Source organism: Phalacrocorax aristotelis, chromosome 4 (assembly GCF_949628215.1).
Source record: "Phalacrocorax aristotelis chromosome 4, bGulAri2.1, whole genome shotgun sequence".
Lineage (NCBI taxonomy): Eukaryota > Metazoa > Chordata > Aves > Suliformes > Phalacrocoracidae > Phalacrocorax > Phalacrocorax aristotelis.
The window spans coordinates 4,375,851-4,402,779 of NC_134279.1; the positions used below are offsets into that span (position 1 = coordinate 4,375,851).

The 26,929-nt window shown below is 45.5% G+C and overlaps 1 protein-coding gene and 1 long non-coding RNA gene across 4 annotated transcripts in view; one reads left to right on the plus strand and one right to left on the minus strand.

Moving 5' to 3' along the window:
- Window positions 1-26,929, plus strand: part of LOC142056002 (uncharacterized) — a 93,815-nt gene that overhangs the window by 40,633 nt on the left and 26,253 nt on the right. The window contains exons 3-4 of one of the 2 annotated variants that reach the window (XR_012660161.1): window positions 17,193-17,337; window positions 18,502-22,214. The exons of the other annotated variant lie outside the window; for it this stretch is intronic. This is a non-coding gene — a long non-coding RNA (uncharacterized LOC142056002). Of the gene's footprint in view, window positions 1-17,192; window positions 17,338-18,501; window positions 22,215-26,929 lie in introns of those variants that run through there. 2 annotated transcript variants of the gene reach the window in all.
- The window catches only part of LOC142056000 (bifunctional heparan sulfate N-deacetylase/N-sulfotransferase 4), a 106,822-nt gene that overhangs the window by 1,514 nt on the left and 78,379 nt on the right, over window positions 1-26,929 (minus strand). Inside the window, exons 7-14 of one of the 2 annotated variants that reach the window (XR_012660160.1) lie at window positions 17,254-17,436; window positions 15,446-15,542; window positions 14,205-14,328; window positions 12,433-12,607; window positions 11,171-11,341; window positions 8,909-9,018; window positions 4,499-4,601; window positions 3,590-4,116 (exon numbers count right to left, since the gene is read on the minus strand). Coding sequence is in view for 1 of the 2 variants with exons in the window: in XM_075090120.1 (XP_074946221.1) it covers window positions 3,997-4,116; window positions 4,499-4,601; window positions 8,909-9,018; window positions 11,171-11,341; window positions 12,433-12,607; window positions 14,205-14,328; window positions 15,446-15,542; window positions 17,254-17,436 (1,083 nt within the window). In the remaining variant the exon portion in view is untranslated. Of the gene's footprint in view, window positions 1-2,127; window positions 4,117-4,498; window positions 4,602-8,908; window positions 9,019-11,170; window positions 11,342-12,432; window positions 12,608-14,204; window positions 14,329-15,445; window positions 15,543-17,253; window positions 17,437-26,929 lie in introns of those variants that run through there. The other variant, XM_075090120.1, reaches the window with a different exon arrangement.

The window sequence follows — 26,929 nt, forward strand, 5'->3', positions numbered from 1 at the left end:
GCTTCTCACTCAAAGACAACCTCGATTATATGGGCTCGGTTTTCTGAGGGCCAAAGTCCTGCTTTAATCATCAAATAATGCTGCTGTGGACCCCGACGCCTGTGGCTGGCCCGTAGGGTTGTCTGTCTCTCGCAGCCAGCGAGGCGAGAGGATGGGGTGGAGAGGGACCCGCCTGGTACGGTGAGACCCGAAGTTGTGCAGCCCCGCGGGGTGCTGGGGGTGGGGGCGCTTGCAGTGCCAGCCGTGGCAGAGCACTGACTGAGAGAGGCGGGGGACAGAAATCACCGCCCGGTGACAGAAATCAAACTGGTGATGGATTTCCAGCAGAGATACGGCTACGTGATGCTTGAACCACGGAGACTGTGCCTTAGGAAACCGGCTCCTGGGCACCAACTGGGGTCTGCTGGAAGTAATGAGAAGACTCCCACTGGTCTCCACGGGCAGTGGATCGGGTCCTCGGTGTGGCAGGGCTCCTTCAAACCTCTGCGGGAATCTGTATTTCCAGGGGAATGGGAGCAACTGCAGCCGCAGCCCTCCAGTGTGTAAAACTCCTATTGATTTACAGCCTGCACCACGTGGAGGTATTGTGGAGATGAATCCTGTAGCTTATGAATAGGAAAGAAGGGCCAGCATTATCTTTCCCGGTTACATTCCCCCTTGCCACGAATAAATGTTTCATTTTTATTGCATTTGTTTTGCTGGTCTTTAAGAATCCCCACAATTACGTGGTCAGCGATATGAAAAGCATAAAAGAAATGGAGATCATTTACAGCTGGTTCACAAAGGCTCCTCTATAATACAGTGGTCCAGAAGAATTCGGTGTTGATGGGTCCTGTTACAAGTGGCAGGAACGAAACTTTTAAATAGTGTTATTTCATCTGTATATGACACATAATGAAGTCAATTCAAATGTCAGTTTTCAATGGAACACGAGATCTCTCGGAAATGTGGTGCTCATTCAAACTTAAAAAAATAACAATGAGGTATAACAGTATCCAGCGTGTTTTAAGGACATGATGCTATTACAGAGCTGAGAGTTGGAAAGACTTAATTCTTTTTCTTTTTTCTAAATGAAAAGCCAAGAACAGGAAATAATTTTCCAGATTTTACACTGTTTGTCTCATTCCTTGAGAAACTCCTGAAACCACTGTCATGTTTGTTTTTGCTTTTAATCAGGAAGTTATGAAGTCATCTTTTAATTAATGATGAGCCAATTCTAATGCATTTTAACAGCTAAAATTTTATCAAATGGTTGATTTAGATATTCTTCTCTGGCCAAGCCTTACTTATCCAAAACTCTCATCAGACTGGTCATCTTTGGCATTATCAGTGCTAAAAGTTAAAAGAGTGTGAATTTGCAACTAAGTATGTAACTGACTCGCCCACCCCCCCCAAAAAAAAAAAAGCCAAAAAATCCCATACGAGGTTCCTTTTATTTGGCATTTAGTTTGCCCTAGCTCATTTTGAAAAGTCCTCCTGGTCACATGTAAGAACTAGAAAAATTACTTTGAAAAAATCAAACCAAAATCAAATCCTTCTCTCAGACCCTCCCAGCTCCCTCTTGTCTGCAACAGCTATAGCTGTGCGATAAAATACCATCTCCTTTTCAGCTCACATAATTTTAGACCTATACAGCTGAGCTCTTCCTCTGAACGAGTTGTCTATTGTCCTTTTACAATCAATAGAGAGGAAGAGGCGAGATTAATCTCACTCATTTAAGAAGCCCGCTTTGTGATGAGATGAATGGTGTCCTAGAAGCGCTATTTCCCGTCATCACCTATAAAATAAAGTAGATGTCTCACTTATGTGAGATGAATCCCATTTCAATATTTAAAAGCAAACACGAGACCGGGCAACGCTGGTCTTTCGGGCTTTCCTGTATGCTCGTGTGCGTCCTTGTGCGAGCAGGCCAGCGCAGCACTGGTGGGCTCGGGCACGTCGTGCCCCTGCGGCTCCGTGGGGGGTTCCTGTCCTTGTCCCCTTGCCGCCCGTGCCGTGGGCCCTCCTGCACAAGGAGCCAGGGCTGAGGGGGAGAGCAGGAGCGCAAGGGGCCGCGTTGCACCTCAGCCTCTCCTCCGTGCAGCCCCGCGGGCCCCGAGGGGCCAAGGAGGGCAGTGCCGGCTCCTCGCGCGGCCGAGGGGCCTGGACCGGGACAGTGCTGGGGCTGAGGAGGGGGCTGGAGCAGGGCGGGGGGAAGAAGCAGCCAGGCACGTTCAGGCGGGCGGTGGTGGGGGAAGGCGACAGAGGCCAGGCGAGAGGAGCCGCTGTGGCAGGCAGGCGGTGCCGCTGCCGAGCTGGGGGCGTGACGGCTGGCACCGGGACGGCTCTGGGAAGCACTGGACGTGTCAATCCAAAACAAGCTAGTGTCATCCTCTTGGCGGACAGTCCCATGATTTAGGAGTTTGGAAATGCTAAGATAGACATCTACATGTATCCGCTGGTTTGAAGCCTAAATGACTTCGTTTAAGTGCTCTTGAATCCCACAGCCCACGACGCGCGCTGGTCCGTGCTCCCGGAGGCTAGCTCGCCCTGGTCTGCCTTCGTGGTGCGAGCCCAACATCTGCTCCTGTCTCCTGAGCTAGGAGGTAAGGGTCAAATACACGGGGAGGGGAAAGCACAGGGGCTCTCTGCAGCACCCGAAGTGGCTTGTGCCTACGAACTAAAATGGGGAAGTTTGAAAACTAAACCTACTCCATTTTGTGCTGCGTAAAGAACATGTAGCAAAGCTTTGCCGGGTTTTGTTTTCTTGAGAAAAAGTGTTACAAGGCTAAAATGCCTGAATGGTGCTTGTTCCCTCAGCTTAAATGTCCCAGCGAGTTCCTGCCCAGTCTTGTTGACCTTGCCCACACAGATCTGAGAAGACAGCACGGTTCACAATATCATATTTTTGGCAGACTCCCCTTTCATTTACCTGTGGGCACAAAAAGCAGATATTTGAGGGTAGGCGTATGCCTGACCTAGATATACGGTAGGTAGATATGCAGGCATAAAAATATATGTATCAGACACGTGTATGTGATATAATGAATATGCTTGTCCTCTCAACTCCATTAAAGTTTATAGAAAGAGTTTATTCTTCAACAGAATGTAGGGTTTTTTTTCCCAAACCTTAACAAATACCTTTGGTTATTAAAGTGGTTTTTTTCTGTAATAGCTTGCAGGCTGACACCCTAAAGGACTAACCCCATCTCTTAGTTTTGAAGGCTTCAGGTCAAAAACATCGCTTTCCAAATAGAAACAAAATTGTTGACATTAGGCTATGGCCGGTACGCTGCTTGCGTGGCTTGCTTAGATTTTAAAAGGTTTTGATAGTGTTTTAAGGAGTCCTGTGGCGTTATGGCAAAATATTCGGCACAGGCTGTCGTCAGTTATTACAGGAATCCCAGGGGAGCGGGTTAGGTTAGAATTTAGGCCACCTCTTTCTGTGGAGAGAGCAATGGTGGTGCATTAAGACTACGTATATCTTAGCCATTAGGCATCCTGACTGCAACGTGCTGAATATCCCCCTATGAAACGAGAGGAAAACTTGCAGGGCTGGGCGGAAAAAGAAGCAAAAACAAACACGGAGAAACCCCAGCGGATGACCAACCTCACAGTCTGGCGAGAGATGTTCCCATCCTTTGCTCGTGTCCTGACAGACTGCAATTTGTCATGTACACTGAAGTCAATCCATCCTACACACAGTTTCTGGTTCTTCCTGGTGAACAGAGGAACTAGGCTATGCACGGATCCCGGTCTGGATAAAGAGTAATGCCACGTAGCTCCGTATTGTCTCCTGGAAGCTGACAAAAGGGGTCGGTGCTAATAACTGTCAGCGCGTGCGTATAAACAGTTGTCGGGTTTGCTTTTTTTTATTCTTTTGTGGGTTTGTTTTTATTTTTCATAGAAAGAATGTTATTCATGAGGTCCTCTACTGACGATCACAAGTGAGTCGGAGAAGCAAGGGCTTTGACGGCGAAGGAAATCGTCCTTATTTGGGTCCTCCGCCCTTGCGTGCTACCTGACCTTCTGCAGCTCCTGCCTCAGCCAGGAGGGCAGGGGCTGCCCCAGCCTGTGCAGCAGCTTGGACAACTCCACGTTGTGGTCTCTGTAGTAGCTTGACAGAAACGCTCGAGACTGAGAAGGGTTAAAAAAAACAACAAACCAACAGTCAAAGAAGGAAACGCACCCGACGGGAGGTTTGGGCAGGTGCTCCCGCCCGGGAGCTGTGCGCTGCTCCCAGAGAGGGGCTTTTAAGAGGGGGCCATTAATCTCCTGTCGTTCAAAGTTTATTAAAGGTTTCTGATTTTTAAAAATGTCAAGGCAATGAAAATAAGAATAATAAAAAAAGAAATCAGTGCCTTAAACACTGAATATTATATTCAAGATTGATATAGATTTTGATGTTATGATCAATATTAATATCTATATAATCTATATCTATATCTATATATAGTTATCTATATCTGTATCTATCAATATTTTAAAACTTCAGCTTAAATCTCTGGAAAGCCCTTACCTCTTGGTCCATTGGTGGGTATTTTCGACCTTTGCTTTTTCCCAGGCACTTTGTTTTCCCTCCTTCCAATAGCTGGCACCAAAAGCCTTTCTGAGGGTCAAACCTGTAGAGGATTATATTTTTTGAAAGACCTCACTGCAGGAGAATCTCCCAGCTACTAAGGCATCAGCGTTAGCCAACAGTTATTGCTGCACGCGTCTCTCTAAATGACTGAAATACTGAGGACAGGGTGGGAAACAGCTTTCCGCTCTTGCGAAAGCTCTGGGAATTTATTTTTTTCCACCAATTTGCCTTGGGAGAGACCCAAGGCAAGAAGTTTTTCACGTTTCCCTTTGCCTACGCTAGCTAATTTTTATTCTACTTGTCCGGCACGTAGGGTACAAGTTTTAAGCGTTCGCCTATGGGGTGCCAGTTAAGGTCCTGAGCGTCAGCCTCAAGGATCCTACACGGCCCCACTCCAGACTGTGACTCGTATTTTATTGTCTGGGTTTGGTCAGAGATTTTATTCATCAAACTGCTCCGTGTATCCCTGCGGGATGCTAACGTTTTGATCAATTAACACTTGAACAAGGAACGTTTTGTTGAAAAAATTACTGAGCAGCTCTTTTCCTGGAATTAGATGCGCTGTATTCTCAAGGACGCTATCAGCTGCGCTCGAGGAAGGCTCTCCATCCGGCCGGTTGGAGCTGATGCGGGTGTAGGTCAGCGCCGTCAAGGTGAGAGGGGTTAAAAAGGGCAAGCGGATCTATTTGCTGACTTCAACCGGCGTAGGCTCAGTCCCTAAGTCTATTTATATAGAAAGTGTGTGATCGTCGCATGACTACAAAATGGTGAGAAATACAATGCTGAAGTGTTTTATGTTGATTTTTGAGTGAAATAAGCAGCGTTCGGGTCTACCGAAAGAACCGCCGGTTGGTTGTTGATCATTTAACTGCACCTGAGAAGTTGGTTGTTCCATATCATTAGATCTAAATATAATTTTCATTCCAAAGACGGCATTACAGCGTAAACACTGTCTTAGCAGTCTGATCTGAAATGTGCAATTTGATTTTGATGTCTAAAATTCAGAGATATAGGAATTTTAGATTAGGGCTTTAAAACACGTACTCACTAAGGGATGAACAACACGCAGCGTTAAGTTTTGAATTTATTGCTATGGGACTTGCAGCATGCATAAAACATTGAAAAGGCTCGCGTTTCTGCTATTCAGCAGATGTTTGAAAAGGATGAAGTATAATTGGCTGGAACATGGAGTTAATAAGTTACAGACTGCCTTTTTGCCCTGGGTCTCTCCGTACGACACGGGTGCACCTGCAATTAGCTGCTGTACGTAACTGAACTAATTTCTGGAGAAGGGCGAACCTTCTTCACCTTTTTTTTTTAATTTTTTCTTCTTCCCCAGCCTGTTATTGCAGGCCTGACCCTTGTTTCCTAAATTGTCTCAGTAGCTGTATCAATTAAAAACAAATACATCATCGCTTAAATGGATATATCGATGATAGACTCATTTCTACTTTGGCCTTTTCCATCTGCTCATTGCATGGTGAAGTACTTTAGCTGGCTTGCACTAATTTCCCAAGAGAAGCAGCAATAGAGTGTGCTGGGTAAAAGGAAAACTGCAAAACTACGCCCCAAACAATATTTCTGCCTCAGAAGGAGCATATTGAACATTATTAAGAGAATGTGCAGATCGGGGTAGGGGAAAAGAGGGTAAGACAGCTTGGGCTGGATCCAAGCCATTGCGTTCAGGTATTACGAAACTCACAGGGCTCCTGAAAATGTAAATGCAGGTCATAAAATCATCGAATGGTTTGGGTTGGAAGGGACCTTTAGAGGTCATCTGGTCCAACCCCCGTGCAGTGAGCAGGGACATCTTCGCCTAGACCAGGTCGCTCAGAGCCCCGTCCAGCCTCACCTTGAATGTGTCCAGGGGTGGGGCATCGACCACCTCTCTGGGCAACCTGGGCCAGTGTCTCACCGCCCTCATCGTAAAAATTCTCTTCCTTATATCTAGTCTGAATCTAGGTCCTCTTTAGCGGTGTGTGTAAGAAGCGACGACCTGGTTGCCCATCTCAGCCGTGGCTCTTACTAACCCGGCGGGATGGGCACTTCTCTCCAGGTGCCCCAGCCCTGCCTCCGTCCCCGCTCTGCGCTCTTCCCACGGTTCCGATTAGTACCTTCCTTCTGCCTGGGTTGATTTTGCTCTCCGATGACTTTCACGTAATTAGTCAGGGTGATGAACTTGTTGTGCACTAGTGTTTGCAGGACTGGCTCCTTAGGCCGCTTTGTGACAACTTTAAAAATGTGCGGGGTACAGTTATTAGGCAGTAATGACTAGGAACGGACCCACGCAGTCTTTTTTACTTTGACAGTCCTACCATAAAACAACTACATTGTTTAATGCATTTTTCTCTTCCAACCTAAATCCGCACAGAGGTGTGTGCTTCCACGGCGCATTTGCATTCTTGATGCCTCTACACAGCGATTGCATAATTTTATAGGTCTGTTTACAATCCATTTTTCCTGTCCAAGCAAATACGAGAGGCCAAATTTTTTCCTGGTGCGTGACTCTACTGACTTTAATTCAGTTACAGAAAGGAAGATATATGTACGTGGGTGTGTATTTTTAAAACCTTAGCAGAAGGCACTGCAGATGTGCGGCAAGAGTTGTTCAAACATCAGTAGTTCAGCTGTGTATTCAAACTCCTCCTCCATTTCATCCGCTTCGGAAGCCAATGACTTAAAAAATTACATTCTGAAATCCAAAATTTTTCCTCTAGAAATAGATTTTGGCAGAGCAACATTCTTAAGACCCAACGAACAACAAGCACTCGGCTCTCACTTTATACCTATTATATAAATAACTATAACCCTCCCAGTGGTGGAAACATTAAATAATGACCATAAGCAGAGAGGAGGCAGTGTGGGGTGGGTGGAACGTCTGTGGTCTCGTTTTCCCACAGTTTTCCTGGCACCAGCCCGCAGGGAAGGTGAGGTACAGGCTTTTCTACTTCCCACCCCGCAGTGTGCTCTCTGCTTGCACACTGACTTGGAAAAACTTCCACAGCAGTGCCAGGCTTCTCAGCCCACAGATGTCCCAGGGCTCTTCCAGCCCAGCGCTTCTGCCTGTAATGAGATGATGCTCCTCATACGGAGAGGCTCAGTGCAAAAGCTTCTTACAATTTTCTGCCGGACTAAGAGGGAAGAGAGAAATTCAGCCCACTCCCGCCCCTGCAGAGCCTCTGCCTTCCTGCAGGGATTTGAGAAATGTCAAAGAGAGAGTGCCACACAGGCTATTAATCCCCCTTCGTGGGGAAAGCCTCGCCCGCCGGGTGGCGAGGGTGAGAAATGTGATCTGCGCTCATCACAGCTGCCTTTGCTAGATCCGAACCAAAGGCTGTGGGAAGTCAATCAAAGGGCTTTCCCTAAGTTCAGGGGACCTTGATTTGGGCTCCTGCGGAGCACTTGCAGTTTTGGCACCGACAGCCCAGGCCGAGAACAGTCAGGCTGCTCAGTCTGAGGGTTTTGTTCTTCATAGGCAACATACGAGCGTCTCCCCCTGCTCCAGGTGCTGCGCTTGAGCCCGGCACTTCCAGGTTAGGGATCTACTATTAGTAGCTTATAATTTTACCAAACTTCAAGTGTACAGACTAAATTCTTCTGTGCCATGTGTCTGGCTACTACCAGGTCAAGGTCAGCAGAATTGGCGCAGCCACATATGAAAATGGGATTAGGGAATGAGATATTTGGTCCACGTTAAAAGCAAACAAGCCAAGAAACCTTGCGACCAGATGAATCTTGTCATACTGAGTGCTTCTAACCCAGTCTCTGTCATTCGACTCCTATATGAACGTGATAAAAATGCTTAAGCCAAACTTTTCACACCTGACATTAAGTGGCCTTCAGCTTCTGGAGACTGTCGTAAGGTTCAACGGTCTGACGTGCAAATGCCTGCTGGGCTCCCACATGCACCACTCACATCGACCGAACGTACGTTTTAAACAGCGCGGCGATGAAAGCAAAACTAGGTACCGTGAGAAAACGAGTCCTGGGCATCTCCGATCATACACTCAAACTTAGCAGACATTTTTTAGGTGAATCTGGGCCTTTGTTCTGCATCTAATAGAAAATACTGAGCAGCCATTCGGTCTGTATGTTGTGCAAAGTGGAGTTTGCGTGTGGAAATGTATGCAAGCATGCAGTTAAATTCGGTAGTGTGGTACGTGTATGCAAGGTAAGGGAAGACTGGATGGATGTTAAACACGACCTTAAGAAAACCCCAAGCTTTGCAAAATTGTCAGTGTTGTAATGTGGGTGTTTTTTTTGTTTGTAATTCATGATCAAGTGATCTTGTTAGGAGGGGATGTACACCGCGATCCCACAGGGCAGATAATAAAGGAACAGACTCACGTTAGAGCTTCAGAGTAATTATAGTGAGGAGACACTCCAAGAAACTTCTGCACTTCGTCCATCACAGTAGCTGGGTCGCTTCTTAGCTGCTGTCCGTCAATAATAAGCAACTGTAGGGGTAAATATGGTAGCTATTTAGAAACAGGGCTAAGATTAACAGAGGAATGACATTATTTCCCTCTGTGGCAACATGGATTTAAATTAGCATGTGACTTTGTACGGTGCTAACAACAATCATGTGGATGAACTTCCTTTTAGAGTTGCTTTCTACGTTGAATTTGTGTAGGCGGGCGCCTTGTAACTCTGTGTGTGCACATTGCTCAGATGCAAGAGTTAAATCTCACAAGCCAAACGCCGAGTGTCAGAGAATTCAAGAAAAGAGGTGAGGGAGGCATGTAAAAATATTGTCGACGCTTACAATGTGTCCGTAGAAAATCTGGCATGGAATAAGAAAAATAACGAAAAGCTCATCTATATCTTAGAATTAAATGTTCGGAAACTGTACAACTACGTGATCAAAAGTGATACCGTGGCGATTTCTTTGAAACTTGCCACCAGCCTGTCGACCGCGTAGGCTTGCAACACTGTTAGCAAAGGGATTCTTTTGTTTTGTTTTGTTTTTAATTAAAGATTGATGTGACGTAAAGGTGCACTGACCTCCACAAGCCAATGTGAAGACAATATATCCAAAGTCTGCTGGAGCACCAAGCAGTATTACTAATAGCTATTCTGGGCAGACGTGTTTTATATTTATTGTGAGGGCTTATTATGAATTATTAAGTTTCTGAGTGCACAGGCCAAGTGAATGCACATTACTGAGCGCCCATTAGTAAGCAGCGTGAGTGCATTCTCGGTGCGCGCCTTATTAAGAATGAGTGCATTTTGTTGTGTATCTTGTAAAATTAATCACTATAACTACGAAACATGAGTGGTTACCGGTTTTACAAGAAATATGTCAATGTGCCCCTGAATGTTTAATAAGAGGGCTGCACTCGCTCTTCGCTGCAGCGGGAGAAGGAGAGAAATCTTCACGAGGCGGGGCAGCAGCCCTGGGTGAGGGCAGAGAAGGAGCGCAGGTAACGGGGCACGGGACGTTCGGCACCCTTTGCATGCTCCGGATTTGCCGGGAGAGCCCCTTCTCCTTTGGAGGAATAAGCTGGGACGTGGTGGCCGATGGGGAGACCTGTTTGCTCCTAGGGCGATACTGCCTGGGGACGGCCCCTGCTGCAAGCTCAGCTGCTTTAGGCTGTACTCCTTCCCCATTTATGAGAGAGCAGAAAGGCCAGAGGTGAAAGAAGAAAGTAAATGACTAACTGAGATTTTCTCCTTTCACCTGGAAATGGGATTGACCTGCTTCTCCTCTTTGTAGCACAGCTGAGCATGTAGAAAAAAGTGAGGGCCGCAAAAAGACAGAGCTTCTATTTCTTTTTGTTTTTTTCCAGGTCGCTGACAAAATAGGTAACGCTCAGTTCTACCTCCTCTCAGCAAAATTCTGTCCCACATAGAGCAATCTCTGGAGATACTTGTTCATTATGCTGGCTCACTAAATACCCTTTTACAGCTTTTTCTTACAGTAGGTGGACATATGAACTCAGCTGTGGACCACACCCACGGGTAGAGAGTGCCCATGCCTATAGTTTGTAGTACTGAAATGTTTGCTTTAGGTTTATATCTGTAAACAAGTTGTTTTAGTCGTGGGAATATGCTTTAGGTCTATGCGTCTTTGTAAAGTTTTCATGGGAAAGACTGTAAGACAATTCAATAAAACATCCGAAGGAAGGTGGGGCTAAAGGAGGACTTTCTGCTCGAACACTGAGAAAGGCGAATTCCATATCGAGATCAAACAAATGTGAAATTTTCTACGAAAGGGAGTGAGTGGGAAGTGGAATGAGGTTTCTTTTTAGAAAAAGCCCTGGCATTTTCTAAACGAATTTGTCAAAGCTTCCCACAATGTCTCATACTGCAGCTGCTTGTTTCTTGGGACCCAGAAACCTCGGCAGCCTTGGCTGAGCCTGGAAGAAAACCCCGAAGTCCCCCATCGAGCCTACGTGGCCGCGGTTCGTTGCATTTTCCTGTTGCATCTTTTCCATCAGAAGACAGAAAAATCAAAGCGCTCCTGCCAAGTATCCTGATCTTGTCAAATCTGCATTTCCTAACAGCTGAGAGTGGAAAACATCCTGTCACCTCTAATGATGAGGCCGTACTTATTTTGGGACTTCCCGAGAGTTGATGAGCGTGGTGAAACAACAGGTTGGAAATTACCTGTGAAGCAGGGTAATGAGTTAACCATCTCTCAATATGGACGGCGTACCATCCGGGTGTCAGGCATCTCTTCTGGAGGGTCCTTATCTCCGAGGGCGCCCAGTGGCTGGACGTAATGACTTCATAAAAATTGAATTTCAGGGCAGCGGGGTCCTCATGGGATCGCTGATGCTAACGGGAGACATTTAGACACACATCACAAGGATGCTGAAGAATAAGCTGTAAGGCTGCTGGGAGCTTGCCGGGAGGGCTGGGCCGGCGCGGCCAGCCCGCCTGCGACCCGCAGCAGCCCCTCGGCTCCCCACCAGTGCCGCTTCTGCCGGCTGGGACCGGGGCGGGCAAGGGAGCGGGATGTGGCCACCGTTCAGCCAAAGGCCCTCCTGGGACAGGCGGGAGGGGGGCCGAGGAGCCAAATTCTGCCAAAGTAGGCATGATTTTTTTTTTTAAAACTGCTTTTCGTCTCGCATTAGCAGTTGTGAAGGTGCAGATGAGATGTTAAAAAGGGTGCAAACTGCAGCCCTAGGCTACGTTTTATTCCTTGCAGAACTCCTAATAACAGTATCAGAAATGGGGTGTTTTATGCTTATTGCAATGTTATTATTTTGTGTCTGTTTTAACACTGCTTTTAGTATTTCCTTTGTCTGTATGACCACAACTTATTTTACATGCATGCTTAAACATCTCTTTACAAATAGATTTTTTTAAATAGTGCAGACTTCCTTATGGAAAGGTAAGAAAGAGCACCCGAGAGTTTCCTTGGAGAAACAACAGGCTTTCATTTGTTTCCAAGGAGAGAAAAAAAACCCCAACTCTCCAGACACAGCTCTTTTTAACTCCTTGGAAACTTTAGAAGACACTGCATCCATTTGCACCCCACCGCATACGGCCCAGCTTACATGCTGGAGGATGGGATGAGCTTCTCAGCATCAAGAGCTCTGATTTTCTAGCTAGGCCACGCTCATTTCCCCCCGTGTATCTCCCCGGGCGAGGAGCACTGCTTTTGCTCTGTGCAGCGTCAGCTGTAATTGAGATTAAACTGTTTGTTTACAGCTGGTGGCAGCTCTGTGCTGAGAAGTTTCATCATTTATGACACTGGTGTCACAGGTGCCAACTGCAAAAGCTGGCGTTCAGCATCCTTCCACTTCTACAGAGTGCAGCTGCTTTGCAATAAATCCCATTCTTGCTCAAGGACACAAATCCCCCCCGACGTTGGCCTTCATCCCCCGATTTCACTCTCCGTTTCCCAAAGGCAAGGTCCGTACCTGGTACCAGGAATACGCCCGATCGGAGGGGTCGATGAGGATGGTGATGATCTTGGCCTTGGGGATGAGAGAAGCAGCTCGCTTAGGGGCTTGCTCAGAATGGAAGTAGTTGGCACTTTTCTCAAAGAGGAAGTCAGTGGTGACGTTAGAAGGAGTGGGGAAGAAATCCATGTACCTGGGAGGTGGGGAAACTGGTTAGAATTAGCAGTATCACAAAAGGGTCGTATCCCTGTGCTTCCTATTTCATGGCGGGTGAAAAGGTGAATTTTCAGACATAATTCTCAAGAAGCAAAATTGAATTTCTCAGCTCACTCCAGAACTGGAATAAGGGGAACGCATCTTGGCTCTTACATGGCGCTGGTAATAGCTAAAGCCTCCATCAAGTCAGGTAATTAGGTTTTCCCTTTGACAGATGGGATTTCTGCTAATAAGTTCAATGTCAAAGGGATATCTTTCACCAGCTTGGGGTGAGTTCAGTTTGAGCTGCAGCAAAAAAAAAAAAAAACAAGGGGAAAACTTCAAGATGTCAACCTTTTAATTTTAACATTTTTGAAATATTTAATTTTGGAAACAACAAGTCTCTTCATTTAGACGTTTTCAGAATGCAAGATTTGAATTTTGGCTTTGAACGGTCGTTGCCACTTAAAATTGATTGGAATGAAAAGTAAGTAAAGCAGAAGGTTCAACTGAAAGGGTGAAGAATTCAAATGAAGCAAAAGGTGAAATTGTTTTGGAGGCATTTTTTGGTCCCTTTAGTTTTGCTGAGCACTCTGGGAACTTGCAGTTTCGGTGGGACTAACTGTTCTTCATGTCCATTCTATGGAAACGAAGCGCTTGGGGCCTCATCCTGCACATAGGACCCTACTGACTTTTGAACCTGCAGGCCAGTTTTGGTGCAGCGGGGCAGAAGAGGTCTCTGAGAGGCCAGCCTCTTCCTCTGTATCTTGTGTAAGGGGCTGCAGGGGAGAGACACCCCCCACCCCCAAAACTGCTCCTTCTTCTCCGAGTGTATTACACCATGTACTCTCTGATAGCCGTGGGTGATCTCTTTCCTTAAGCAGTGTGGAAAAACAAACGTCAAGCATTTTTTTCCCTGTATTTTTTGGTGACACCTTGAACCGAGAAGCCGGTCTCGTAGCTGTGGGGACAGCCTGCTTTTATCGGTCAGCCTCGTTCGCTCCGCATGCTCTCCGCGCTGTATGCGGGCGAGGAAAAGCTCGCCAGATAAATCTCTTTCCGTGTAGTGTGATGTTTGTCTTATACTTCAGTTTTCACACAAGGACCTGAACTGCTGAAATGAAAGCCTTACAAAAATGCTTTTCTTAAGCAAAAATAGTAAAAGCAGTAACTGAAAATGTGGTAGGAATGCCAGCTGAAACGCTTTACAGTGGGGTCTTTTTCTCATGAAGAGACGAATCGAATCTTACTTCATTAAAAGCCTTTTTTTGAAGAAAAATGAAGTGGAAATCGGCATAGGCACAGTTATGAAAAGACAGGGGTGCTATACAGCGTGAAGACAGACATCATAACTGAGCTGGCTATTGTATTCGTTTGTGAAGAATATATGAATTGTTACTGTAATATCTAAACAAAATTAAGGATTCGATTAAATGTCCCATCATTACAAATTAGTTTCTCTTTCTGCCTGATAATGTCAAGCCTAACAAACGTGTCCAGTAATTATGTCGATGTCATACGTGCCTCTGTAATTGTTCCGTTGCGATTTACCATGTGTCAGTAACGAACGCTTCTTTTTTTCTTATTCCTCTTACCAGTCAATTCCCTTGTGATAGTTGTTTCCGTTGAAGAACTGAACTTCTTCGAAAGTTTTCGGGCTAGGGAGATTGCTGATAATGGAAGGGTGCATCAGAAGAAATAAATAAAGCGCCGTTGTTCCTACGACAACCAAAAGAGATGCCATTAGGAAACAGGGAAAAAACCAAACCCTTGACTTTATTCATTCAAGAAAGTACTTGAAATCAATGAACGCCGAGATATACAGGAAAACTAGATTACCTTTTATAAGAAAGTTGCCTACTGATGAGAGGCCTGTGTAAGCACAAGGGGGGCTCGGGGCCGGGGGAGGCGGGGAATACACGCAGACTTCTCTGCTCATCGAACTTCTCCCATTTCCAAACTCTGAGGCCTGCTCTCTGGTACAAGCGCGATATTGCTGTTGATGACATCGCTTGCTTGACTGCGTATTTAACCAGCGAGGGGATTTGGCCTGAACACCTTTGTTTTCAAATTATTTAAGTTGCACGAAACTTTTCAAAAGCGCTAACTGTGGGATCGTGCTTTTGCTGCTCCCAGAACTGTGCTTTTGTCCTCTGTGTGTTTTTCCTGGGGGTCTGCTGTTGAGGAATAAATTGTCTCTGTATGTAATAAGTATACTTTAAAATCTCAGTAACAGTACTTTTTTTGTTATTTGTTTAACAAAAACAACGGGAAATGATATATGGTGGTAACCGAAACTTTGGAGAACGCGTCTTTCAACTTGCTCTTCAATGATTTCGTGCTATGCAAGCCATCATCGGACTGTGAATCAAGACCTGCTGTCTCTTTGTCACTGTCGCAGAATTTCTATGTGGGTTTGGCTTAGTCATTTATTTCTCTGCCTCAGCATCCACTTCCTGTAATGTGTCCATAACAGTAATAGCTACCTTGGGAGTGGGAATATGTGGCTTAATGCAAACAATGCCCTGAGACCCTCAGAGGCCTGCAAGGTGGTAAATACGTTCATTGCCAACTGGGGTCTCAAATGATGTCGAAATAATTTGTCAAAGAACTTAATAACAGTCTCAACATAGGACTGCATGTTCTTTTTTGTTTTTTTACATGAATGCAATTTTCCTCTACACACCGTTGTCCCTTTCTGTTGGCGTTGAAGGAACTACTGTCTGAGTCCTGTAGGGATCGGGAGTGCACCATCTCTGTAGCAGGGAGTTGGCTTCGGTGCACACAGATTCAAAACCGGGGGGCTAACTTCAGTTACGAATGTATTACTTCTTACCTGTTTTCTGGGGTCCTATCACAAGAAATTTGGGTAGGTGGTCACAAGTTTTGTCTCTGGACCAAATATCCCTGTGTCGTTTATCATCACACGGATTCTGAAGAAGAAAAGGTGGTTGTGTACGTCATGCTGTGGGGGTGTCCTAAATGTTTGCATGCACGCGAGTCCTTGCAGGATCTAAACGTTACGCACTAATGCCAGAGCCTTACACGGAGCAGTAAATTCCCACGTTACTTGTAAGAGTTTACTCTTGACAGATACTGAGCACGCTGGTGCAGGTCCATGGAAGCATTCAGGTGCCCAGGGACCAAACTCCTTCCAGAGATCCCAGTGAAGTCGGTAACGCTACACAGTTGTGCAGCTCCTGGAAGGAGTGGTGTCAAAATCCACACCCTGCGAGACTACCGCATTTCCTTCCCTCCGTTAGTCAGGCTTATTTCATAAACTCAGAGCGCGTAGGCACGTAGGTAGGCACCTATGCGGTCCCTTTGACTGAAATTCAATGTGTATATAATGGTTTTGCATGACTGAGGATTAAGTTCAGTCATTAGAAAAAAAGAGTAGGAAAAGAGGGAAAAAAGATTAAAACATTGATTTAATCAAGCTCTCATTTGAGGTTAAAATGGAAACCTCTGTTTGAATAGCTTCAAGGCATTACTTTCTTAGGTGACAAAATGGTTTCAGAGGCATAGGACTTAGTGCCTATTTTAATTTGCATAAGAACCGAAAAGGAAGCGCAAAACAGAAGCGTGGGATGTTACTCACCTCCTTATCTTTCTACTACGCTAAAAACATGTGAACAAAAGACCCTGTAGGAAAGGTTAGGACTGACTGCTCTTTAAAGCAGTTATCGTATAGATGCTGCTTTTGCATAGTATTGGCTGGTAATAGAAGATACAGTTTGCTAGTGAGTAAAGTTAACAAAATATAACGGAGAAAATCATTAACTGGTGTGAATCGCTGCAGCAGAAATATTATAGATTTATACTTCTTTTGCATCTGGGCCAAAAAAAAAAGGGAATTTTTCTGCTCCTTTTTGCCAGCGTAAGCCCAAAATAGCCGCACAGGTCTCCGTGGCGTCACTCTGGATTTATGCCTGCCTAGCTAAAAGCGCAACGTGGCACGTTATAGTCTGAATAAGAGAAGAGCCAGGTATGCGTAGCAATGATTAGGAAATTACAGTGTTGAGCCTACAAGCAGCCCTGTTGTGCATTTGAAACAGAGCTAGAAAACAGCCAGTCTGTGCAGCAACCCTCTTCCGTGCTCCAGATAGCCGCCCGCTCTGCGTTTGCTGAGCTGACCCCTCCTGCCCTCCCTTGTCCTCGCTGTTCTGTCGGAGGGGCTTCAGATGGTGGGAGACCCTCCTTGTCGCTGCAGCGATCCAGCGTGAGCGGTTCCCCGCTAAGGGGTGCGGTGAATCTGCATGGTGCGCCGTGAGACAGCTCTCGCTACCGGCTGCCTGCGGGCATCTTCCCGATAGCGCAACGCGATTAGTTAACGCAACGCGAGGCATCAGCAAAACCACAGGCGGGGGGGACGGGAACGGAAGGTCTCTCCCACATAAACGGCAATTAGGTGCTTTTAGCACGCCTGATTTGGGGGCGGGTGGAAGCTAACCCATTTCTTGGTGTCTCAAGAAAATGTAAATAATCTAAGAAGGCGTGCGGGAAGAAGTAACAAATCTGAATGTGAAGTGGGATTTTTGTTTTCCGTTTCCTTTTTTTTTTTTTTTTTTTTTTTTTTACAGGAAAAGATTCTTATTTCAACAAGTGGATTGTAGTTGGAGGAGGAAGGGGATGTGACATTACCTGCCAAAGAGGGTCCGTCTGCTCCGGGAAGAGCTCAAAGTACTTTTGAGCCAGTTGAACTGGGGGCAGCGTCTGCAGTTTCAGGTTGGTCGAGCTCTTGACAAAGTTGGCTAGGTTCGCAAAGGTGTATAAGCCCAGGCGGTCGTTCCCGTAGTTAGACAGATGGGTCATGAAGATGCTGATCTGGGAGGCAAGAGAAACCTTTCAGTCACAGGAGGTGGCAGCGTCTGGCTGGAAGGGCAGGCATGGGGGCTCCCGGAGCTTTGCCAAACCCTCTTTCCCCCACCCAAAACCAAACGACGATGATGAAAATGTTAAACTAGTCACACTTCGTAGCCCCGCTGCGAGGGTCAAATCTCCAAACTTGTCACGTACGCACCATCTCTTTAAAATCCCCCTTCTTATCTGAAGGGATGCATCGCTCTCAGGCTTCCCAGGGCCTGGCATTCAGGGGATGCTTTCTGAGATTTTGGGTTTTATTCTTCTGTTTTGGGTTTTTTGGTTTTTTTTTGTTTTGTTTTTTTTTTTACAAACAACATAAAAAATAGTTTATTGCCTGCCTCCTGTTTTCTTCACTGTTCCTCATCCCTGGGCAGGTGTCCGGGAGGCCCCTCGGTTAGGAGCACCTCGGCACCTCCGAGGCGGCCAGCTCTCTGCTCCTCGGACACGTAGGTAAAGTTTAATTTCAGGGCTGCTATTTATGGAATTAACTTGAAAATCTGACTGATACGCTGTCTCCTCCGAATGCAGGGCTGGCTAGTTTGTTTAAAATGGAACGGCTGTAGGTAGGTGAATAAGTTCTGAAATGTAAAACTTTCAGGGCTTTGTGAATGATGATATCTCAGCTAAATATCGCTGTCATTGCCTTCTCCTTCAGGCCAATAGAACTTCTGCCTTTTTATCAGCCTTACTGTGGTTCTCCTTTACGTGGCCTTTGTAGATCTCAGAATTTCTTTCAGAGGGATAAAGAGAATTTGTAAGAATAATGTGAAGAATACATTTCCCAGGATTTTCTTTACATGAGGTGATTAAACTCAGTTTTGCAGCGGCAAAGGCCTGGCTTATCTGTAGATTGTCATTATTTAGCTTTACGAAGATTTTATCAAACTGAGTGTTGGTACTTGACTGTTTTACTCAGTACGTAGGCCTAAGACAGGATGCTTGATGACCGTGGCACTTCATTACACTGTTACCAAGAAATAACATACTAGTGGTAACTGAACAGCGTGTATTTTTCTTCTTTTCCAGCACCATCTCTGAAGCTGGCAATCAATAACACGCGGCAGATCTCAATTAAACAGAACAGCATGTCAGGCGGTGCACTTCTCAGTAACGGTATCATGCTTCAAGGAGGCCTTGATGCGAAGTCAAAAATTAGAGGTATAATGTTGGTTACAGCGAACTCCAGAAAACGGTGGTGGGAAGTTCAGCAGTTTGCTGCCCTGCCATAATACTGAGAGTTTCTGGGAAAGCCAAGTAAAGCGTCGGCTATGTGAATTCAGGGATTTCTCGTGGTACCAAAAATACATCCATAGTCCATAGGAGTGTCTCTTTCCCCAAATTCCTGTGCATCTACCACAGCTATGAATTTCACAGGAGAGACGGAGAATCCACTCAAAGGCAGTATCTTCAGTGTCCTTACCCATGAAGCCTTCCTTCACGTGAAGTTTAAAATATCTCCATACAGGAAGGATGCGTGGATGACCTTTATGGAAGTGCCCCTTCATGCCACACTGAGCACCTGCGCCTGAGAGCAAAGCGTGGCCTCGATGATGAGAGGAAACCACACTGGGCCGCGAGCATTAGCACGTGGAAGATCAGCTTCCCAACGTGTTGACAGGGTTTGACATTCTCGTTTACACAGCCGGTTCACGTCGCTCCTGTGAGACCACGGGCAGGGATCTGTTCCCCTTCAGGTTGGACTGGGTTCGGAAAAGGGACGTAGGCTCAGCACTCCCTCTCCTAGCCTTTTTGCACCTCATTTTGGTTAGGCAGCTGGTTTGTAAACCCTCAGGAGGGCTTCGTGCCTGAAAACTGGCATGAGCAATAGCCAGTCTGCTCAGCCACTTGTGTCACCTGCACTACCCAGCTAGGGTGCAGGCCTGCAGGCAGGGGTGGGGGCAGAAGCGATGCCTGTTTTGGGGTCTGAAGTACCTGACTCTGAAGGAATGAGTCATCAGCAGTGAAGACACCTGATTCACAGGTTAATTGCTTGCTTTGCAGATAGATATCTATGTCCAGGTGAGTCTTTTTTTGGATGATGAGGAATGGGAACTGACAGCACAGCTGAGGGCTGGGTGTGAGCTTATAAAGCGATGTGCGGGCAGCAGAGAGGGGACTGCAGGAGGTGAGGCAGCATGTGCATCTTTCTCCTTTGACAGCTGCACCAGGAGATCTGGGTCTCCAGCACCCTGGGCGCACGCTTAGGTCAGTGAGCTTTTTGTTTTTCCCCCTGCCTTGTGTCTTGAGGGAAGCTGGGTGTAGTTTGAGTGATACCTTGCACAGCCCAGGCATGGGGGACAATGTTTAGGCTTCAGTCCTTTGAAGCCTGAAGTGTATGCTAGATATGCTGGAGGTGTCAAGGTGTATGCTGTCCTTGCTGGGGGTAGGCTATGGCTGGGAAACCAGGTGGATGCCCTGGCACTCGGGTCCTGGAGTTAGAGCCCTGAGAATATGTGTCTCAGCTAAGCAGCAACCAGGCTCCCCAGTAGCTAAACTGAGGGGAAGTGCTGAGTCTCAAAACTCAGGCCTGCACAGCTAAAATGTCTGCAAAACGCCCAGGTGTTTCTCAGGAAGGTTGTTATCGCTCATCCACGTGGCTCTGTCCTGCTGCCTGGCAAGAGCTTTCCAAACCAAACTGCTGCTACCACCTGGAGATGAAGTTTGCCCTTCATTATGTTGCTGCTCTGGGGTCCCAGGGTTAAGCTTTAGCACAAGAAAGTGCTGCTGACAAAAATACTGTGTCCGTAGCACACCTTGCTGTCCTGACTTCCAAAATAACCCCAGGAGGAAAAGCCCCAAGCTTTCCACTCTCACTGTCTTGCTCCGGCAACGTGGCGCTTCTTTAAGCACCAGCCCACAGTGTTTAAAAACACGTCCATTAGATTGTTAAATTTTTGATAAGGCTTTTAGTACTTCTGTAAGGTGAAGATGGATGGAGCTTAGGAGAAAGTGTCCCTTACGGTCTATCTGTAGTGTGTTTGCTCTGTGCCCACTTTATTCCACAAGAGGTAATTTATTCTTCGCTTTTATTCTGCTCTGAGCCTCTGTCGAGCAAAGATTGGCAACTGTGCGAGATCTTTCTTCTGTCAGCTTGACTTTGTGGATTCCAGTGCCTGTGACTTTATGACTGAAAGTGTTTGACGGAACTCGAGTGAGCACTAAAATTGCCCTGAACTTTGTGCGTGTCCATAGGTATGACCCAAGAAACACAAGCAAGGTAATGGATCTTCTTTGGGTTTCCAGTCTACTGACCTTCTCCCCCACTCCTCCCCAAAAAAGCCCAGCACGAGCATAACCTTTCTAGTTTAGAGTTCAGCTCCTCAAAAGGGGACAAGTGCTTCCTGCAACTGTTTTCAAATTATGAAAAGGAAAACAGAGGAGGTTTTGATAGAGAATATCATCTTGTCTCTGAAGTGTTTTTTTTATAAGTGCTAAAGGATCTGTCGATGGCATTTAATATTGTTGCAGCAATTCAATATTATTGCAGCAAATAAAGCATGCAAGTAAATCTACTTGCTCTTTTCCCTTTCTTTTTACACTTGAATTTGAATGAGATTTTTTTAGTGTAAAAAGGTACTCGTAGAAGATGGATATTAGCTTATTTTAAGAGTTTCATTAGGCTGCTGTCCAATCCAAAAGATGCCATTGATCACTCTTTATGGAGTCAAAAGATCTTGGATGTCTCTCTTGATTTCTTTTGCTCCATTGATCTTTTCTGAAGTGAAAAAAATCCCAAATATGATGCATTATGCATGGGATAAAGCCATATCTAATTCTTTGCTGTCTGTCTGCAAACCAGCTGAGACAAAAAGAGGTGGGTATTAACCGTTCGTGTTTACAGCATGGATGGGCACACAAGTTTGTGTTCATGCCAATGCATCAATCCATAGAAAATGCAATAGTCTAAAAACATGCTGAGCTAGCATAACGCTGCTGCGTGCCTGGAGGCTGTGCTGTTTTGGTGGACCCAAAAAGGTTTCGGAACCAGCCTCGAGGGTGAGAGTGAGGTACCAAGTGAAAACCAAGGACCATCCCCTCCCGCAGGGCTCTGAGCAAAATTGGTGAATAAAAGAGAACGAGCCTTGTTTTCATATTTTCTTCCACCAAAAAGTAAGCTCCAGCGCGCAGACTGACGCTAACCAGCAGGCAGCACGTCACCAAAGTAGGGATAATGCTTTTAGGAGGGAGGCAGGGTGCCGCTCTGTGCAGCGGTGCGCTACAAAGGCAATAAATTGTGCCAGACCCCTGAGGCTGGGGAAGGGGCTCCAGCTGCATGGTGTTACTCTTAAGGTTAAAGTAGCATAAGGAGTGCGCGTTGTGCAAATGTGCAGGGGGGCGCTGGGCAAATCCCATGCTGTCACTGTACAACCGATAGCCAACGCTCTGTGGGAAGCGAGGTCGGTCCTGTGTTCCTTTGGCACTGCCTGTGTTCCCCCGTTCGTGCCAGAACATGGACGCTTTGCAGGGCGGCAGTGTTCAAATGATGCGTGAAGGGGAAAGAATGCTGAAGGTGTAGGTAGGAAAACTTTCTTTTTGCTTTCTTCTCTCTTTCTGCCGCCCACCCTGTAGGTCTCAGTCACTGCCTCCCTCTCATACCCCATAATCACTTCCCATTTTCTGTAGCCAGGGTCCTTTTGTTACAGAAACACTATTTTTAATTTTTTTTTTTCGATTCCCCTGTTTTATTGTAAGAAACGTCTACAGCTTTTTAGCTCTGGCTTTCAAAGACTTGCAAAAAAAAAAAAAAAAGAATTTTGAGGTTTACCTTTTGCTGGTGAGAAAACTGTGGCACAGAGGGATGGTGTGATTTGCAAAGAATTAATCTCCTGCAGGAGAGCCTGCTGCAGGGCTGGTCTGCCTTCCCTAGGGCAACCCATATAGCACCTCCAGGAGCATCTTATTTATATCTCTATTGAACGGGGATGAATGGAGAGCTGCGGCCCATAGGCTGTGGGAATTCTGATTTTTATGATTGTAATGGGCTTTTTTTTCCCCCCCTCCTGGTTTGTTGCCTGCTCTGTATTAACGTTTCAGAGATGTCCACGGTGGTCTGCAATATCTGTTCAAAAGAAAGAGGTGGGAAGAGAACAGTGGTCCTAAATGTCTCAGACCACCAGCGCAGTTAATATGCCATTCTGTTTGATAAATGGTATTATTTCTGTTAGGCTGGGGGGTGGCAGGGGGAAAGACAGAGTGTTTTATCCTTCCTCCCCCTGACAGAATCCAACCAAAGCTATATCCTGCACCTGGCCACTTACCAGCTCCTCTGTTCCTAAACCATGATATTTGGTTAGTGACTTATTAACAAACCTGAACTGGCCACAGCTATGATATGAGGTTGTTTGTAAACTAATGACAGCACCACCGCACCATTTTGCTATCTGGTTCTTGTTTCCAGGGCTTTTTAAAATCAGTTATACCCAGAAATTATAGATATACAGCGTAATCTCTATAAATACCGCGTTTGTGTAGGCATGCTTGTGTTACATATGGGGAATGGAATCTAGATTAGCTAGTAGAGAAAACTGAAAGGCTCACTTCAAATTTATTGGAATACAAAACCATGCTAGATCTGCCCGAAGTGCCCCAAAACTGCATTCTGTGCTCAGAGTTAGCGCACTTTCTCGAGGTGCACAGCCCTGTGTACCTACTAATGGAGAATATAGAGGTTTATTTCCTCTTGCAAGTGCCAAACTAATATGGTGTTAACTAAGAGCGCTCCTTTTTGGACGCAGGTTAGCTACCTGTCTCTGGAGGGCACTAGGGTGCTGCTCTGCACTAGGACTGGAAATCATATTTGTCTTTTTTGGGAGGATCATCCCAGAGAACTACAGACCGTTGTAGATCCCGCAGTGTGGACGTAGCTTTAAAGAGAAGCTTGCAAAAAATGAGCTCTAGTGGGATTTTTCAGAGTGGCTGGGTGACCCCCGTCACGCTGGCGGTAGCAGGGAGCTCTGAAGATCCCATTAGGCACTTAGCTATGCTTTCTGAGGCTTAAATTCCTTACTATATGTGACCACCAGGAACGCAAATATCGTGAAGGTCAAAGGGTGAAGCGACCTCCGAAACCAGGACATATTTGCTCTTAAAACTCTATCCTTTGTGCGTGTGCGTCTGTTTACTGCAGGATTTAGTTTATGCTATAGAGGCAGCTTTGAGCGTGGGGCTGTTTGATGTTTCGCTTCAAAGCTGTGCCTTTGGACGACTGAGGATAAGTCCTGCCCTCAGCTCGTGTGAATCGCTCCAGCCCGAGTGAAACCTGTACTTGTGTTAATTTGTACAGAAGCTGATATTAAGTAAGGCTGCTTCCTCTGGGGTCCCCAGGAGCCGGTGCTCCATAGCCACCAACGTCCTTGCTGTCTATCTTAGTGGATTAAAACAATTATAAAATTAGCATGAGGCTTCTGGTTTCTCCCTGAGAATTATATATGCCTGCATGCTAGAATGGAAGTTCCTGGAAAACGGACTGTTAGTGCTCCGGCTTCCAGCTGAAGTGGAACCCAACCAATCTCACCAGTGTGAGTATTGGGAATCAAATACTGGCAGATACCCTTATGTTGATATTTGAAACTATGCCTATCCATCGATCCAGCCCTTGCAAAGAAAAAAAATCAATTAGAGAACTTCTGTATAAACGTGATCCACCTCATCCTCTCAGCCATTCAATAATTAAATCGGCTCAATGTTCCCTTTTCGGTCCTTTCCTCCTGTTGATCCTTCAGCCCTGCCCCATTGCTGGAAAGCCCAGGAACAGAGAGAGGTCTCACGTGTGAACCCTGCTCCTCTAAGAGGAACTTGTTCACTGTCTGTAATGACTTTTTCCCTTGCTTCTGCACCTCTGAAATAAAATTTGCAAGAAGGGAGGAATTAATGCATGCAAAATAAACCAGGGGTACAGCTCAACCTTGTGCAAAAGAGAGACATGTAGGGAAATATATGGTGCAGGCATCCTGTTCCTGTAGAAATGCGGTAGCGTATTTACTGCTCGTCTGTGCTCCTCTTGCATGAATTTTCCCAGAAAAAAAATTAATTTTGTTATTCCGTCTTTTTCCATTGTGCTCAGAGAATGCTGTACAGTTGCTCCAAGAGCAAACTCTCATAATTGGATCTAGATGGCAGCGTGTTGTATTTCCGAATGTGTAAATGGGATGTCATGGCTGAGAAATGCAAAACTGTCAAGTGTCCATTTACTAATACCAAGTAGCTCTATGCTAGGCTGACCACAGAAATACCTCTTTCAATTTCAAGTGTTTAATATATTTCTCATCCTGACAGCCTCCTATTACGGATTACAGACTTTTCTTGTACCTTATGAGCCAGAGCCCCATTCACTGATAATGAATCCCAGAACACTCGGGCCCTTAATGCAGCTGTTTGTGCAGCAGCACGAAAAGGAAGCTGGGAGTGAGATTTTTGTGTTGACAAAGCACTAATTTTAATAATGACAAATTGTTTCTCTAGAATCCAGCACTATTCATATTCATGACCCTTCTGCTACTGAAGCAAAATCATTTATATGCCTGAAAATCACTTTTTTTACTTTTACTCTATTTCCACTCTGCACATCTTTTTATATTTTAGCATTCTTGACAGGATAATCGAATATTTTTTCCAAACATGGTATCTCTAAAGAAAGCAACAAAGGCGGTGTTTGCAAGGAAACACTTTCCTCTTTGATGGAAGAGGAAACAGAAATGTTGAATGGCGTTTTATTTCCCGTGCCCGTGTTCGTTACAGCGCCTGTATTCCACCCGACGTGCTCCCAGTGACGGGGGGGAGCTGCCGTCGATCCGTGGTGGCGCGGGGCGCTGGGACAGCTATACAAATGCTGTAGTGCGTCTATGTTGTTTTAACATTCCCTATTCAAAGAGCAAAATTGTTCCTCATTGACCCAGGAATGCTTTCGACTTCTACATTATTTAGTTGGTACGATGAAACGAATTCTTTATTATTGACAGAAAAATCCTGTGCGTTGTTCCTTTCCCTATGAGAATAAAGTTGCTATGTTTGGTTTTTATTTTCTGATATCTACCCAAGTCTCACTTCTAAAATAAAGGCTAAATCATGACCACGTTCCAACACAGCCACTGTTTCCTATGTTATATACATCTTTGCTACCCCTGACATGTGGGGTCCTAGATGAAGAAAGCTAGTTAGGAGGTTCCACTCCATTAGTTATATATATATATTTTTTTTTTAAAGCCTGCAATTAAAAAGAGTGTTTTTCTTACTATTAGGGTATGCTTTCAGAAAGCATGTGAAAAAATTGCCGCTGCTGTTGATGACTTTATGCAATCAGTGCATAGCTGCATTAGGGTGGAAAAACTAAATGGATTTTTTGATGTCTTTTCATTTGTCGCACTTGTATAAGTGATCAGCAGTACACATAATTGTGGCCAAAGTTTAATTAATTCTGCGCAAATGCGGAATGTAACTACCAGTTACATCTGTGGGCCCCATGAAGTCTTTGAAAACGTCTAGAACAATTCAACCCTCCTGCTCTACGCAAATGTTTTCATTTTTAAGTGAAATTCATGATAGAGGAATTTGTTTTGTTGCCACCTGTGTCTTCTCATTGAAAAGACTTCCTTAGACTATAAACTTCCTCTAAAAAAGACAACTCTATTCCGTTCAGACTCAAGAATAAACCCAACTTCAAATTACACAAATGAACCAGATGAAAAGAGATTTGGGGACTATTGTCTTAGGTCAGCTTTGTACATCACCCATTTCTGACAGAATAGTAAGAGAGACAGCTCTGGGAAGCCCCAGATGGTTTTGGTCTTCGGGTTTCGAAGATGACCAGAGGAGTTTGCATAAGTAGATAGCTATCAGTAACCCTTTTCCTTGAAGGTACATGTTGTGTGCTCTTTGTTAATGTCTATCAAGCAACTAAAAATACTGGTCGAGGCTGTCAACCTCTTTAGCCATAACCCTCTGCAGATAAAAATCACTTCAGCTTCAATTATTTTGTGGCACTGAATAAGGTGGCATCGGTTTATGATAGCAAATTACATCCCACGCTGGCTGCATCTACAGAAAATTGTGAAGATTCCTCTATTACTGCACTAAAATAATGATAGTTCTCCCTTACTGTCCTTAACGTTGTAAATATTCTCCTGACAGTGCCGCTGTCGCAGCAGGAGGGCTGGCCTGAGCTGACGGGTGAATAGCCAGCGTTAGTCCAAGGTCCTCTGCAGAGCCTTTCAGTCGTGTGCCGTAGGCAGTGCCACCTTACAAGCCTTGTGTCTATCACATCATGGAAAAATGCAAAAATAATTCTAAATAATACACTGCACTTCCCCTGTATATGTGAGTAAAGCAAGGTTTTTGCTTTTGGGTCTGTGGGAGTAAAGTAATGACAGCACTGATCATCTGGGCCCCTCGAGACAAGAAGGGCCTTGAGGGGCTGGAGCGTGTCCAGAGAAGGGCAGCGGGGCTGGGGCAGGGTCTG